Source organism: Wyeomyia smithii, chromosome 3 (assembly GCF_029784165.1).
Source record: "Wyeomyia smithii strain HCP4-BCI-WySm-NY-G18 chromosome 3, ASM2978416v1, whole genome shotgun sequence".
Lineage (NCBI taxonomy): Eukaryota > Metazoa > Arthropoda > Insecta > Diptera > Culicidae > Wyeomyia > Wyeomyia smithii.
In genome coordinates this window covers 160,744,855-160,760,823 of record NC_073696.1, presented here as the reverse complement: position 1 = coordinate 160,760,823, position 15,969 = coordinate 160,744,855, and the positions used below count along the sequence as shown (strand labels likewise).

General features: G+C 41.3%; 1 protein-coding gene across 1 annotated transcript; it reads left to right on the top strand.

Annotated features, from left to right (window-relative positions):
* The first annotated feature begins 6,251 nt into the window (after positions 1-6,251).
* Positions 6,252-15,455, top strand: LOC129728773 (uncharacterized). The gene is made up of 5 exons (XM_055687228.1): positions 6,252-6,312; positions 8,406-9,282; positions 9,355-10,213; positions 12,307-12,952; positions 15,430-15,455. The coding sequence occupies exons 1-5, from the start codon at positions 6,252-6,254 to the stop codon at positions 15,453-15,455; spliced, it is 2,469 nt and encodes an 822-aa protein (XP_055543203.1).
* Positions 15,456-15,969: the final 514 nt, after the last annotated feature.

Below are 15,969 nucleotides of genomic sequence, written 5' to 3'. Positions count from 1 at the left end.
AATAATTCGTCTAAAGAACATTAGGAAATGGTAAAACTAAACTGAAAGGCGTGGTCTATTACGTAGTACCCTTCGGCTATAAAATAATGTTTCTGGGAAAACTGGCTACATTCATTAGTCGGAAGGTGAGCTGGATGGACCTCCACAACGTTGCCAGCAGGAGCAGCAGATATCAGCACTCTGCAGTAACAGACAATGTCAGCGGGTTGCGCCTGTGGCTGCCTTCAAATTAAACAAATCACTTGCCCTGTGGTTGGTCACCACCTCTCAGGCCTCTGCCAGGCTGAACGCCAACGCGAGCGATCGGGCGAGATTTTTGCCGTACATCAGCTGGCACTTCCTCTAATGGAAAAGTTGGATCATTTTTTTTAGAAGAATATTGCTGTCGGTAATATTACAGAGATGCGATTGCATTATATCCGATATGGAATTGAACAATTGTTCTTCTGAGGACAAATAAAACACTTAATTTGAAGAGTTAATAGCTTTGGGTACCAGTAGCAGTATGGTAACAGCCTCAGCGGTAGGTGCAGCTGGTACTTCCATGAGGCCGATGTTATAAGGAAGTAAATGGAAGCGGCACGGCGAAACAGTTCGAGTGTGCTTAGACGCGCGTCATTTTTCGTTGTGGATATTATTCCCCACATGAAACGACGCGCTTTCGTACGACAGCGGCGGTGTTAGGGGCCATCCACATACCACGTGGACAGCTTTGGGTGAGGGTGGTTGGCCCACGGTCTATACATTATATGGGCTGTTGTCCATGGAGGGGGAGCGGGGGGGGTCAAAATCGTTAAAAATCTGTCCACGTGGTATGTGGATTGCCACCTTAGCGGTTGATGCATTTGCCAACACTTACTCCAGTAAAGCCGTGTCTAATTTTCTATGTGAAAACACCTTTCAATTGTGTTGGCCGTGCGCATTAGGCCTCTGCCAGGCTAAGGCCGTTTACATCTGGCGTGTTCTGCGTTGCGGAGACGGTTCGCCTTGCCGCGGGTTAATGTACAGCCGTACATTAATCCACGGCAAGGCGAACCGTCTCCGCAACGCAGAACGCGCCAGTATGTAAACGGCCTCAACGCGAAAAGCGGCGCGAACCGATTTGCCGGCCGTAGGTTAATGTACAGCCGGTAAGTAGAGCTATGTAAAAGTATTCTACTTCAACCTTGCGGTCGTGGCTTTGCACACAACCCTCCTGTGATTTTTTTTTTCAGACGAATCTGTCGCAACAGGAAAATGAATTTTAACCGGTAAGTTCTTGGTTTTCTTCCCTATAACAAAAAAGGTTCATTCATTTTTCATACCAGCGAAATAAACTAGTTGACATTTGCACGACCTGACTAATTAAATAGCAGTGCCAGCGGCAACACCGATGGCAAGAAGAATTGTAAAACGCAAACAGACAGAGTTACGCACATGGAACTCAGCTTAATTGTTCTGAAAAAAGAGTTTTAGCTCACTGGTAGCCATACAGCAAGTATGTAAATTGGGAGCTACGCTATCGTTAGCGATATAAAAAGAGCGTGAGAGCCTTTGCGATCGCGTCTTCACTAATACAGTATAGTAGCATACGCTAGAATGCTTGTCGTCCCGTTCTTATGCCACCAGGTTGAATAGGTGACGTATTTTACAGTGTTATTGCGATCAGCTGTGCCAGGCACGGTCAAGGTCGCGGTTTTATGCAGCAATTTTAATGGCCGATGGTAGAACGTTCTGCTAGCATAAGCAACACGATTCAGTAGCGATGAAATGTTTAGTAAGTCAAAGAAAAAAGTAGATCAATAAGCGCAACGCGCGCGGCGATACAATTAAATATCCGCCGGGGGAAAATGTTAACAGACTGCAAAGATATGTTATGATGAATGTTGTCGTAAGGAGACAGATGTTGCAATATTCTTATGAAACAGCTCTTAACGCCATCTAATTTGAACATTTACAATTTTTGATTAGTTGTAAAATTGGTTCAATTACAATATAAAAAAATTACTATTTTATCTCAGATATGTTGGGGTAAAAATATTATTAAGATAATTGTTTGATTGATTAACAGAAATAAACATTGAAGCTTTAACACCAAATGGTTCGAACCTTGGTGTTCAGATTTTTTGATGGCGCGACGAAGAAATTAGAGTCAGTCACGCTACGTTATCACATCTGGCTAACAGAAGCGTTAGTGATACCTAAGAAAAAGAGAAAGAAGGCCACATGAGCCTTTACAGACGGATATTTTTACAGTACTTTTTTTTTGATAATATTTTAAAGCAATTATTATTAATGCTTGGAAATAATTTACAAAAATTGTAATTATTATTCAAAAGAAACATTAGAATTTCTTTTATCAGGAAGAGTAATATTTATTGTAAAATGGAGTACACGTTCCCAGAAAAAGATGCCATGAAGTGCATCCCAGAATATGACGGATCGGTGGACGAACTAGATGCGTTCATTTACCATATTGAACATTTTGCCCTAGAAATACCAGAAGGAGTATCACATGCTTCACTGGTTTATATTGTTCTATTGAAATTAATAGGCAGAGCTGCTGCCACAATACATCGAATCAACGCATACGCTTGGCCACAGGTTAAGCAGAATTCATTAAAGGAATTTGGAGAAATATATCTATAGGAGCGGTAATTATTCAGGTAAAAACGTTGAGGCAGGGAGTGTATGAGGCCTTCCCTGAATACAAAAGAAGAGTACTTAAAATTAAGAGACAAATCGACTTCTATGAAAACAAATGTGAGAAGTCTTGTATGATAGTGAGTCTCCGGTTATATTGTATAGCAGGGCTGCACGACAGCTTATTGAAAGAAGCCGCCGGAGGTGGAGAAGCGCTGAATTTAGAAAAGCTGCTTGATTACTTAGAAAATTATGAACAGGAGATCAAACATCTCACCGATATTGAGAACCGGTTGCGTGGCTTAGAATTGGTCGAAAAAAAGCACGCCGCGCTCAAGCATTGTATCAGAAGCAGAAATATTCTCTCAATTAACCACACGGGTACGAGTTATAGAAAAAGGTGGTTCAAAGGAGATAAGCATATCAGTCGCAGGACTAGAAATTATGAAAGATATAGCGGGAATCGGCCCAGTTATAACAACCACGACGCTCCTAGGAATTGGCGTAATCAGGAGAACTATGCCAGAAACAGGCAGCACAATTATTATGGTCAGACCGGATCAATGAACGGACGGTCCGATCACTACGACCGCAGACATCGAAATATTTTGAGTATAAGACATACTGGAAGGGGGGATACAAATTACCAAGGTATAAAAGATCCGTTTGCACAAGAGTATTTCAGCGATGACTTCGCAGAATTGTGTCAGGACGTCGACTGGCGTATGTGCACAGATGAACCCAGCAACAAAGAAATATCAGATTGAGAGACCGCGTGCAATCACATGAGAGATAACAGCGCTTGTGTGGCTAAGCGCGTCTATTACGATGTCAAAGGGTGCTTAATGTTAACGCTGCTGGCTAAGCAGAATGTCCAATTTACGTTAAACCTGATCTGAGATACAGGCGCATGTACGAATATAATTAATGCAGGCATTGTAAACCGTTTGAATGTACCGGTAAATACACAGAATGTAACTACTCTTGGAGGTATCAGCCGCAACATTGTACGAACCTCAGGTACAATTACGTTGGATTTAATAGTCGGAGACTTCCTAATCCCGACACAATTTCATATATTAGAAAATTTGCCAAGCGACGGAATAACTGGAGCAGAGTTTTTAAAAAAGTATACGCTTCAAATTGGGAATAATTTTGATTACATCGTGTTCAAGAAACACGGCAATAGAGGTCCGGACGACTTGAGTCCGTGGAGCATGCCCAAGGAAGAAGTCCTTAGTCGACATGTTTATATGGCAGCCAGAAATAGAGTCATTGTGCAGAACGAGCTGCGAGATACTAGTAACACAGCCCGCAATGAGGCTGACGTGGACAAAAACGAAATAAATAGGGAGCACCAAATATATCCGAATAAAGAGCCGGAGAACAATTTTCTTGACTCGAAAAATATTATAATGCCCGAGTTAGACCTAGGCTCGAGGCTTGACTATGACCTGTTGGAGCACAAGCTGACACCAGAGTCAAAAGGTATGGCAAGAATTGAAAAACTACGGCAAGTGTTGAATTTGACCCACTTGCCTGAAATGGAATTTAAGACAGTGAAGAATATAGTTGAAAGCTTTGCAGACATTTTCTTTTTCGAAGGCGACAGATGGACTACGACTGACGCCGCCGTACACACTATCGAGACGCCATCGGAAGTCCCGATTAACAAGAGACAACATAGATTTCCCGAGGCCACAAAAAGGCATATAAACAAGGAAATCGATGATATGAGGGCGCAGGGTATCATAAGACCCAGCACTAGTCCCTGGAATGCACCGGTACTATGTGTACCAAAAAAACCGGATGCTGACGGTAATAAAAGATACAGAATTGTGGTAGACTTCATATTGGATAATGTTGGAGGAGCAAAATATTTCTCCTCAATTGATTTAAAATCGGGTTTCTACCAAGTCCCGATCGACCGCCGAGATGCGGCTAAAACGGCGTTTTCCACACCAAAAGGCCATTTTGAATTTACGCGAATGCCAATGGGGTTGAAGAACAGTCCTTCAACCTTTCAAAAACTAATGAATACCGTTTTGTTTGAGATCGGGGATGTGAAGGCTTTTGTTTACCTCGATGATATTATAGTTTTCGGTGACACTATCGCCGACCACAATGACAACTTGCGCAAGGTATTACAAGCTTTGCGTAGACATAATCTAAAAATTGAACCAGCGAAATGTCAGCTTCTAAAGAGAGAGATAGAATATTTGGGACATGTCGTTAGTGAAAAGGGCATTAAGCCCACAAATGCAAATATACAGGCCATACAAAGCCTTAAGCCACCCACTAACGTGAAAGGTATAAGATCGTCTTTGGGTACAGTGAATTTTTACGGGAAATTTATCCCAAACATCGCGGAGAAGCGCAAGCCGCTGAATGATTTGTTGAAGAAAGACGCTAAATTTGTGTGGGGAAAAGAAAGCCAGGAAGCGTTCGAATTCCTTAGAAACGCACTGATAACAGAGCCAGGTTTAGTTCGGCCAGATTATCAAGACACTTTTGTTATTACGACGGACGCTAGCAATAATGCTATTGGTGCCGTCTTGTCAAATGAAAAATCTATGCACCGGCCGATCGCATTCGCGAGTCGGGCACTTGTAGGTTCAGAAACAAGGTATCATATTATAGAAAAAGAACTATTGGCAATTGTATGGGCCATAGAATATTTCAAACATTACATTTTTGGTCGAAAGTTTATCGTTTACACGGACCACAAACCACTTATAGCGATTTGGAGGCTCAAAGAGACATCTCCAACGCTGACAAGATTGAGACTGAAGTTGCAGGGTTTAGAATGCAGCATCAGGTACAAACAAGGAAGCGAGAATGTAGTCGCAGATTTTTTGTCACGTTTGTCAGATGGGACATGTCAGGGGCAAGAAAGTGCTCCCCACAGGCAGATAGCAATGATAACGCGCCAGCAGAAACGCCTGCTAGAGCAGCAGAAAAACACTTCAGATGAATTACAGGGCACAACACAAGATTTGAGTACCATAGACATTGCGGACATCGCTGAGGACGAGGATGAGCAACAACTCGTCAACATTTCGTATGATGATTTTTCCCTGGCATTATCAGATGGCCTGATACCAAACGAGACGGTGGAAGTCTCGAAGAGAATATTGGATGAGAGAAATATCGAAGCTCGTCTTGTCATTTTAAACAGTCGGACGGCATACAGAGAACTTCAGACACTGTATCAGCTGTCACAAGGACTGAAAGAATACGTAGAGGATGGTGTACTCAAATTAAAAGACAAAAAGGTAGGCGGTTTTATATTAGACGGCAGCGGAAACTCATTAATCGACTGCCGGAAATTCTTTTCACTGTTTTTAGAAAGTTTCAATAGGAGTCCCACGGCTGTGAAAGCTGCTGGGGTAATTCGTTTAATATCATTTAGAAAAATCAAACAACGGGAGATTTTACAAATGATTCAATTTATAGCGGGTAAGCTAAAGAAGCAAATTATACTATATAATGCTGATAGCGAGCGTACGCTGGTTGCGCCGGATCAGATAGAAACAATTTTGAAAGAATTTCACGATGCACCCTTAGGAGGGCATGTTGGAGCGCGACGAATGCGCCAAAGGATTGACACACTATTTACGTGGGCCACTATGAAGCGAGATATTGAGAATTATGTGCGGCAGTGTGAGTCCTGCCAGAAGAACAAAATTTGTAAGTCCAACAGGATTCCAATGCAGATTACGACAACTGCTTCGGAACCATTTGATAAACTTATATATAGTTGTGTTACCCGAGTCTTATAGCGGGAACAAATATGGATTAGTCATGCAAGACGATTTGACTAGATACTTGATCGCGGCACCAATGCCGAATCAAGAGAGCTACACAGTAGCTGAAACTTTTGTGGAAAACTATATATGCAAATTTGGGGCACCGTTAGAATTAGTTACGGATAATGGTGCAAATTTCGTGAGCGCACTCATGAAAGATGTGTGCAAGATTTTGAAGATCAAGAAAATTGCCACTAGCCCATATCACCCACAGGCTAACTTGGTGGAGAGATCAAATCGTGAGTTAAAAACTTACCTTAAGCAATTCATTGGTGGAAAACCGCACACGTGGGATAAATTACTCCCATTTTTTACGTTTAAGTATAATACTTCAGTAAACTCATCAACGGGGTACACCCCTTTCGAATTGTTGTATGGACGTACAGCACGCATTCCCACCTCCATTTACAAGCGGAATGGAGTGGACAATTTGACATATGAAACATATACACAAGAGATGAAAAAAAATATTTTTTGACCTCCACGCAAACGCGAAGGCCAACCTAAAGGATTCGAAGGAAAAGCGCAAGCAAGTTTATGATAGAAAGGCAAATGAATGGCAGCCCATGTATGGCGATTTAGTTTTAGTGAAATCAGTCCCGACAGGACCAGGTCAAAAGCTCCAGAATATGTGGAGAGGACCTTATGAAGTAGTGGAATTCCCAAGTGAAATGACCACAGTAATCAAGAACGGAAACCGTTTAGAGAAAGCTCATAATAACCAACTTAAACGTTATTATGACTGATTATATGAATTTCAGTTGACGGCAGAGTATGTTTATTGGAACACGATATTGGATGTTATTAGTTACGACAGCGCAGGCACCTGAGCACCTCAGGGTGACGGGCTGTATTTTTTTTAAAGTAATTCAGAGGAAAACACGAAGTAACGCATGCTGAGTCTAATATATCACAAGATATATTCAAACACAAAACCCCTTAACGAAAAACGGAAAGGTGAATACAAAGAAAACTTCCGGCTGTTGATGAGCCAAACAAACAACAGTACAGAATCGCGTTAACAAGAGCCGACCATAAGCTACGTAAGTTCGAGGCCAAAATTAGTAATGAATAGGAAAACACCATACAAATTGTATGTAATATGTTGTGCAGAACAGTAAGAAAAAAAAGAAGAAGAAATATTATGTAAATAAGACGCACCAAAAAAAAAAAAACCAACATAACTAGGCATTAGGCCGTTATCTCATCGCGATAACAACCACCTCGGGAGAGTGGGGAGATGTGACGTCACACCCCGCGAAGATTACCCAATGTTCCGTCACGATGCATCAGAATTCAGGCTAAAAACCATAGTTTGCCGCCGAGCTTACTCAATACTGTAGAGAATCAAAACAATTTTAGCATAAACTGGAGCATTAGCTTACCGCTGAGTTGTAATAACCTAGCATTCTAGAGCATTCTTATTATGAGCCAAACCAAACAAAACTAAACATCCTTATTATCGTTCAGAACAATAACCAAGCGTCCTAATTATAAGTAGTCGAACGACCTGTGGCTTACGAAATGTAAATATCTTAACGATCATGCTACACCATGTATACCTTTTTCAATTTAACTATAATCAAAACAGAAGCCGGAGGCACAACGTCACTCACAGCGCCACTCACGGTCGCACAATGCCTACGTAAAATTTAGAATTTAGGCTGACGGTTGAATTTTATCAGTATTTTTTCGTGAATAGAATATCTCAGTATCGTTGGTTGACATTGGTTTTAAATGAGGTGGCTCTCGAAGCTGGATTTCTAACGCTGTAATTTCTTCAATGTTGCTTCAGAGTAGAACTTTTAAAAACTCTCTTCTGTCCTTAGTTTTTCGATCGCACATGGTCGCACCCTCAAGACATTTGAACATTTGAAGAAATTAAGTGGAAGATACACAGTTTCGCTAATCAATAGCGGTCTCTACGTCGAGCTCGAATACAAATTTTCCTCGGTGTTATCTATATCCCGCCAGACAAAAGTAAAGATTGCGACTATGTGCGACTGCATTTGGCTACTGTTGATGAAATAATGAGCTGCTCTTACCGTGCCGATATAATCCTCTTTGGTGACTTCAACCAACCTCACGTTGAATGGAGTGCAGCTTCAGGCGGTTTCCTATTCGCTGATCCACTTTTGTCGTACTTGACACGAGCTTGTCGCACATTACTCGATGGTTTGTCGTTTTGCAGTTTGCGACAACGTAACGGAGTTCGCAACTTCAGGAACCGAATTCTTGACCTTATTTACACTTCTGATTCTGTTACTACTATCAGCACTGCTGAAGAGGCTCTCGAATCCGTTGTTCGCCCAGATCCTGATCATCCGGATCTTTCGCTAATCGTTAAGTTTCCTCCTGCAGTTGCTCATTACGACGACGATGTCGGTTTGGAATTGGATTTTCGGAAAACTGATTTCGATGCCCTAAATAGATTGCTCTCCCAGATTGATTGGTCGGACATATACTCAAGTGTGAATGTTGATGAAGCTGTTAGTGCCTTCACAGCCAAATTGCATGGCTGCTTTTCTGAGGTGGTGCCTCCGTTCAGACCTCCAAAAAAACCACCTTGGTCCAATGCGCGATTGAGAAATCTGAAGCGACACCGTTCGAAAATGCTCAAACTATACTGTCGACAGAAAAACCAATTTTCAAAACATCAATTTGAGGAAGCGAGCCGTGTATACCGATGCTACAACCGACTGCTCTACAGGCGACATGTAAATCGAACAGAAAACAATTTACGCAGGAATCCGAAACAGTTCTGGTCATTTGTAAACACGAAGCGGAAGGATTATGGTCTACCTACATGTATGAAGCTGGGAGATTTGACCGCTTCTACAGCTGATGAAAAGTGAGAACTTTTCGCATCACATTTCAGAGATGTTTTCAACTCTGCTACAACACGCCTTGATCCTGATACTAGTAACGCCACTTCTAATGTTCCTGTAGATGCTGTTGACTTCGATGTTTTCACTATCAATGCTGATATGGTTGTAACGGCTTTAGCGAAGTTAAAGTCTGCATCCATTGCTGGGCCAGACGGCATTCCATCATGCGTGCTGAAAAAGTGCGCTGGTGTTCTGGTTGAACCTCTGCTAGCAATTTTCAATCTTTCCTTGCAAAGTCGAACGTTCCCTACAATCTGGAAAAGCTCATGCATGACGCCAGTATACAAAAAAGGAGACAAAACGGATATTACCAATTATCGTGGGATAACTTCACTGTCTGCTGGATCGAAATGCTTTGAGGTCATTCTTAACAAAGCGATTCTTGAAGCATGTAAATGCTATATCACGCCATCTCAACATGGATTCTTCCCCAAGTGTTCTGTTGAATCAAACCTATGTGAGTTTACCTCCTTCTGCATAAACAATATGGACAGTGGTGCGCAAATTGACACGATATATACGGACATTAAAGCTGCTTTTGACACGGTAGACCGTGAAATATTGGATGCCAAATTTCGACGTCTCGGCTTCTCGGGTAGACTATGTGACTGGTTGAAATCCTACTTGACAAACCGAAAGCTATACGTAAAGATAGGATCGGCTGAATCGGCAACGTTCAGTCCGCAGTGTCTGGGACCAGTTTTATTCGCTCTTTTTTTCAACGATGTCTCTCTGGTTCTACCGAGCGGATGTGTGCTGATCTATGCGGATGATTTGAAAATTTACCTCGCCGTTCGCAAGTTGGACGACTGTTACTATCTACAAGACATGCTCAAGAGCTTTACCAAATGGTGTCAACTAAACCATCTTGTGATTAGCATAACGAAATGCTGTGTAATATTATATCGGCGAGTAAAAAACCTGTTCTGTTCAATTACTCCATCGACGGAATTATTTTGAATCGAGTCGAGCAAATCAAGGACTTAGGTGTTCTGTTGGATTATCAACTTACCTTCAAAATGCACTATTCCTCAATAGTAGAGAAAGCCAACCGCCAACTTGGCTTCATTTCCAAAGTTGCTGCTGACTTCACCGTTCCACTATGCCTACGCGCATTGTACTGCTCTTTGGTTCGGTCCATTCTTGAATTCGCTTCTATTGTATGGTCGCCCTATGAGGAGGTGTGGATTGCCAGAATTGAGTCAGTGCAGCATAAGTTTGTCCGATACGCGTTACGAAATCTTCCCTGGAGGCGCCCTCACGACTTCCCTTCCTATGAAGATCGATGTGCATTAATCGGCATCGAAACATTAGTCAATCGTCGAAATGCCAACCAAGCAGGTTTTGGAGCTAAAATTTTACAATCTGAGATCGACAGTCCCGTGTTGCTTAGTCAACTTCAAATCTACGCACCTCAACGCATTCTAAGGTCCAGGCAATGACTACGACAACCATCTAGGAACACTGTATATGGCGACAACGACCCTATGATTACTATAAGCCGACGATTCCAAGATGTTTACCATTTGTTTGATTTCAACGTGTCAACAAAAACCTTCCATCGGCGTATTCGAGGCAGAATGTGATATTTTATATGTTTTACATTAGATCATTAAGACCATGTGTAGTCAGATGATTTTATACAAATAAACAACAATAAACAACAAATACAATACAAAACAGATTTTTCGAAGTTTGTTTAGTGATAGGGCTCAAAAGTTTCGTCTTTAAAAAAAAAAATTATCAGCTCTACCGCTAAACGATTTGTTCCATTGGCCCCAGCTCAAAAATTTTTAAGCGCCAGAAAGTTGATTTTTTCCAAAAAGAAATCCGATTAGTTACCGTAGATTCGACGTTTCATGAATTTTCAAGGCATTTGGTATAAAAAAAATCGATGTGCATTTTTTTCATTAGTCAAAAAGTTGAAACATCGATAACACGTGTTCCCAAAGTCCGATTTAGCTGAAATTTAACATGGGGCTTTCTTCGAGATAACAAAACTTTGAAACTTTACCGTTAAACGATATTCGAATGTTATTTTTTTTTCATACATCTCATTGGCGTACGAAGTAAATGTACGAAGCTTTTACTCAGTTATAGTAAAAATGGCTGAGCCTGCGTAAAAGTTGGTCCCCTGAAACTCAATTACACTATGTAAATCTGTTCTTTTAATTCAGCAAACTCATTAAAATATGCAGATTTTTTTCCTCCATGGTTTTTAGCAACAAGCTAGCTGGCCACTGCAAGAAAAAAATTCTAAAGTTTATATCCCTGCTTTCTTTTAACTATACGCATATTCGCAGTTTGTTTTTTTTTTTGGAATATGAACCCGGAAAACCGGATTTTCGGAAAAACGAAAATTCTTCCGGGACACCACTAAAGGTACACATAACGGCTTTAAACTGCTTACTCTACAAAAAATAACGTTTCCTTAAATAAAAATAAAGCCGGGCTTCCTTGGAAATACGATAATGTCCGGCTTCCGGATAGTAAAGTAATGGCGTTGAAAAGATGGAGATGTTTGGAAACCCGAATGAACAAAGATAATGTGCTGGCTCAAGCGTTAAAGGGGAAAATTTACGACCATATCACTAAAGATTACATAAGAAAGCTGACAGAAGCAGAACTACAAGCACCACAATCCCGTGTTTGGTACTTGCCGATTTTCCCAGTTGTCAATCCAAACAAACCAGGAAAAATGCGACTGGTGTGGGACGCAGCGGACACTGCCCATGGAGTGTCTTTGAATTCCGTCTTGCTTGAGGGTCCTGACCAGCTAACATCTCTTCTCTCGGTACTGGTGCAGTTCCTAGAAATTCGTGTGGCGGTGTGTGGTGACATCCGTGCGATGTTTCACCAAGCAAATACGGAAAGGTGACCAACACTGCCAGCGCTTCTTTTGGAAAGATGAGCATGCGATAGAGTCGAGAGTTTGTGTAGTACAGGTTATGACGTTCGGCGCCTGTTGTTCACCGAGTATCGTACAGTTCGTAAAGAACAAGAACGGTATGAAGTCCGAGCTTGACTATCCAGAGGCAGTCCAAGCTATTGATAAACGACACTACGTTGACGATATGCTCGTTAGCGTCAAAACTGCGATGGAAGCAATAAAGCTGGTTCAGGACGTGAAAAAAATCCACACGAAAGCTGGTTTTGAAATGCGGAACTGGATATCTAATTCGCAAACAGTTTTAGCGTCGGTGAGCGAAGAGAAAATGCAAGAAAAGAATCTAGATGATGGTGTCAACAATGTCACCGAGAAGGTTCTTGGCGTGTGGTGGGACACTTCCGAAGACTGTTTCACCTCCAAGATTTTCACACGCTATGATAAAAAACTTTTCTCCGGATATCGTCGACCAACTAAGAGGGAGGTACTACGCACGCTAATGATGATCTTCGATCCGTTGGGGTTTATCGCCCATATCTTAATGTATCTAAAGGTGATACTACAAGAGATCTGGCGAACGAAGGTTGAATGGGACGATCCGATCGAGGACGCGCAGTTTCACAAATGGCAGATGTGGTTAGCTACTTTCCCGCAGATAGCAACAATTGGAATTCCTCGTTGCTACCGTAGCACAACACCAGTAGGAACTAATACGAACGTGCAGATGCATACATTCGTCGATGCAAGTAAGAGCGGATTCGCCGCGGTGGTTTACTTACGTTATCAATACAACGACGTCGTTGAATGCTCTTTAGTCGGTGCTAAAACACGAGTTGCTCCGCTAAAGTTTCTTTCCATACCTCGCTCAGAATTACACGCAGCAACCACGGTTTGCAGATGGAATTTCGAAATCGCTCTCAATCATTGTGAGCCGACGAATATTTTAGACGGACTCGAAAGACGTCATTTGCTGGTTCCGTTCAGACCACAGGAGATATAACCAGTACGTGGCATTTCGGGTCAGTGAAATCCTTATCCTAACACGAGAGACATTAAAATCAAACACAAAATAGCGACGATTGAACACACGAGACATACTACGCATCGGGTCATTTAACCCGTAATTGGTTCTCGAAGGCTGAATGTGAAGGAATGTATGAGAGCGAGTATTGCGACGTCGTGTGTTTATGTCAAGAAGACCCAGTAGTGCATAGCAGTCAATGTTGTTGAATCGACACACCAAATAGTAATAATACCTTTTAGTATAGTCAGATTCCAAAAGTTAATTTATTACATATAATCTGGTATCTTATATCTAAATATCATACATGGTCCGTTAGCGATTGCTAATGTGAAACACAATATCATTGTTCCGATTCCTACCACGCATCTCTGTACATGCATATACAGCGCGCAACTCGGCTATACAATTTGTCATTCTATTGTCGAGTCCTGCCAGTTTCATTAGGGTGGCTCTCAAATATTAGGGTGGTTCAAAAAGTAATACTTATCCTAAAAGAAATTGATAATTCAACACTTCCCCTCAATTTCGTAATAGCAGGCTCGCAGTCATCCTCTCGAACGTAGTCCTTGGTAATGGCTTGGTGAGAATGTCCGCAAGTTGATCTTGACTTCTAATGTACTGGATCTTCATCTTCTTAGACTGGATTATCTCTCGAACATACATATATTTTATGTCGATATGCTTCGTTCGCTGATGCTCCCTTGGATCTTCAGCAATCCGAATACAAGGAATGTTATCCTCAAAAATCGTGAAAGGACATGACTCAATTCCTATCTCACGTATTAAACTTGATAACCAAATTCCTTCTTTTGATCAATTTCGTAATAGCAGGCTCGCAGTCATCCACTCGAACGTAGTCCTTGGTAATGGCTTGGTGAGAATGTCCGCAAGTTGATCTTCACTTCTAATGTACTGGATCTTCATCTTCTTAGACTGGATTATCTCTCGAACATACATATATTTTATGTCGATATGCTTCGTTCGCTGATGCTTCCTTGGCTTTTCAGCAATCCGAATACAAGGAATGTTATCCTCAAAAATCGTGAAAGGACATGACTCAATTCCTATCTCACGTATTAAACTTGATAACCAAATTCCTTCTTTTGCCCCATTACATAGGGAAATCAGTTCAGCCTTTGTTGAAGAGAGACTTACTGTAGGTTGTCTCTTCGTCGACCTCCTATCTTTATAACTATTTCAATAGTCGGCATCTGCATATCCTTCCAATGCTCTTGCCTTATCATGATAACTATAGAAAAGATATAGATCCTTTGTACCTTGCAAATATCAAAGAATTCTCTTCAATACATTCCAGTGCTCCTCTGATGCACAACTTTGGAACTTGCTCAGGATACTCACAGCTGCGCTGATATCAGGACGAGACATTGATGCTAAATACTGCAAACACCCCAACAAAGCTTTATACGGCTCCTCCGTTCTATTGCTTTCTGATGCTTCCCATTTTACATTTGCATCCATAGGTGTTGCAACTGGCTTGCAATCATGCATACCAAATCGATATAGAACTTTATCAACATAATTGTTTTGAGAAATCTTCATTTCTTGTTTCTCTTAGCTTCTGTCGATTTCTAATCCCAAATAAATCTTGACTTCTCCTAAATCATTCATTTGAAATTTCTTCGATAACTCTTGCTTCATCCAATTGACTCTAGCAATATCATTAGAAACAATAAGGATGTCATCCACATAAAGTACAACATACAATTTGAAGTTTTTAAGTATGTATACACAGAAATCGCTAGACAGCTTAAAAAATCCCAGCTTTATCATGACTTCGTCAAAGCATAGGTTCCAGCTTCTTCCAGCCTGTTTTAATCCATACAGACTCCTATTCAAACGACAAATCGCACTATTCCCATCTTCGTCACATGGCAATTTCATGTGAACTTCTTCATCTAAATTCCCATTGAGAAAAGCTGTCTTAACATCCATCTGATGTACCAGCATTTTTCTAACAACGGCTATAGAGAGAATAGTTCTAATGGTTATCTTCGCTACAGGTGCAAAGGTTTCTTGGTAATCAAAACCATACCTTTGAGAGCAACCTTTAGCAACTAACCTTGCCTTGTATCGTCTTGTGGATTCTCCATCTTTGATTCCAAATACCCACATGGAATTAATTGGTCTAAAACCGGTTGGAATACTATTTACCAAACTCCATGTATTATTCTCTTCTAGTGCTGCCAATTCTTCCTGAATTGTAGCTTTCCATTTAGGCCAGTCATCCCTTTTCATTAATTCAGGGATAGTTTGGGGTATATCTTCAATGAAACTTACAGCTGAGAATGCACTATTTGCATTGTCAGACCTTAACTCTTGTTGTATCTGTTTTTCTGTTTGCCCCTGAATATGTGATTGTTTCCTATGTGCAAACCATCGACCATTCGCTGAGAACACAGTTTTGCTATATTTTTATAGCTTAAATGCCCTAGTCTCTTGTGCCAAAGCTGAAGCGGACTATCGACCTTACTAACACAAGCAACATAATCATCGTCCACATCGACCATCAAATTGAGAACGAAAAGACCACCGACTTCCTTCCCAGAAACAATGACTTCCCCAGATCTCTCGGCTATCGTCACGCCGCGATCATCGAAAGACACACGCTTACCAGCGGAGACAAGTCTAGAAACGGATAGGAGATTGTATTGCAAATTCGGAATAAAAAGTACATTATACAATTTATATCTGTTTATTTTCTCCGGCTTTACAGCAATA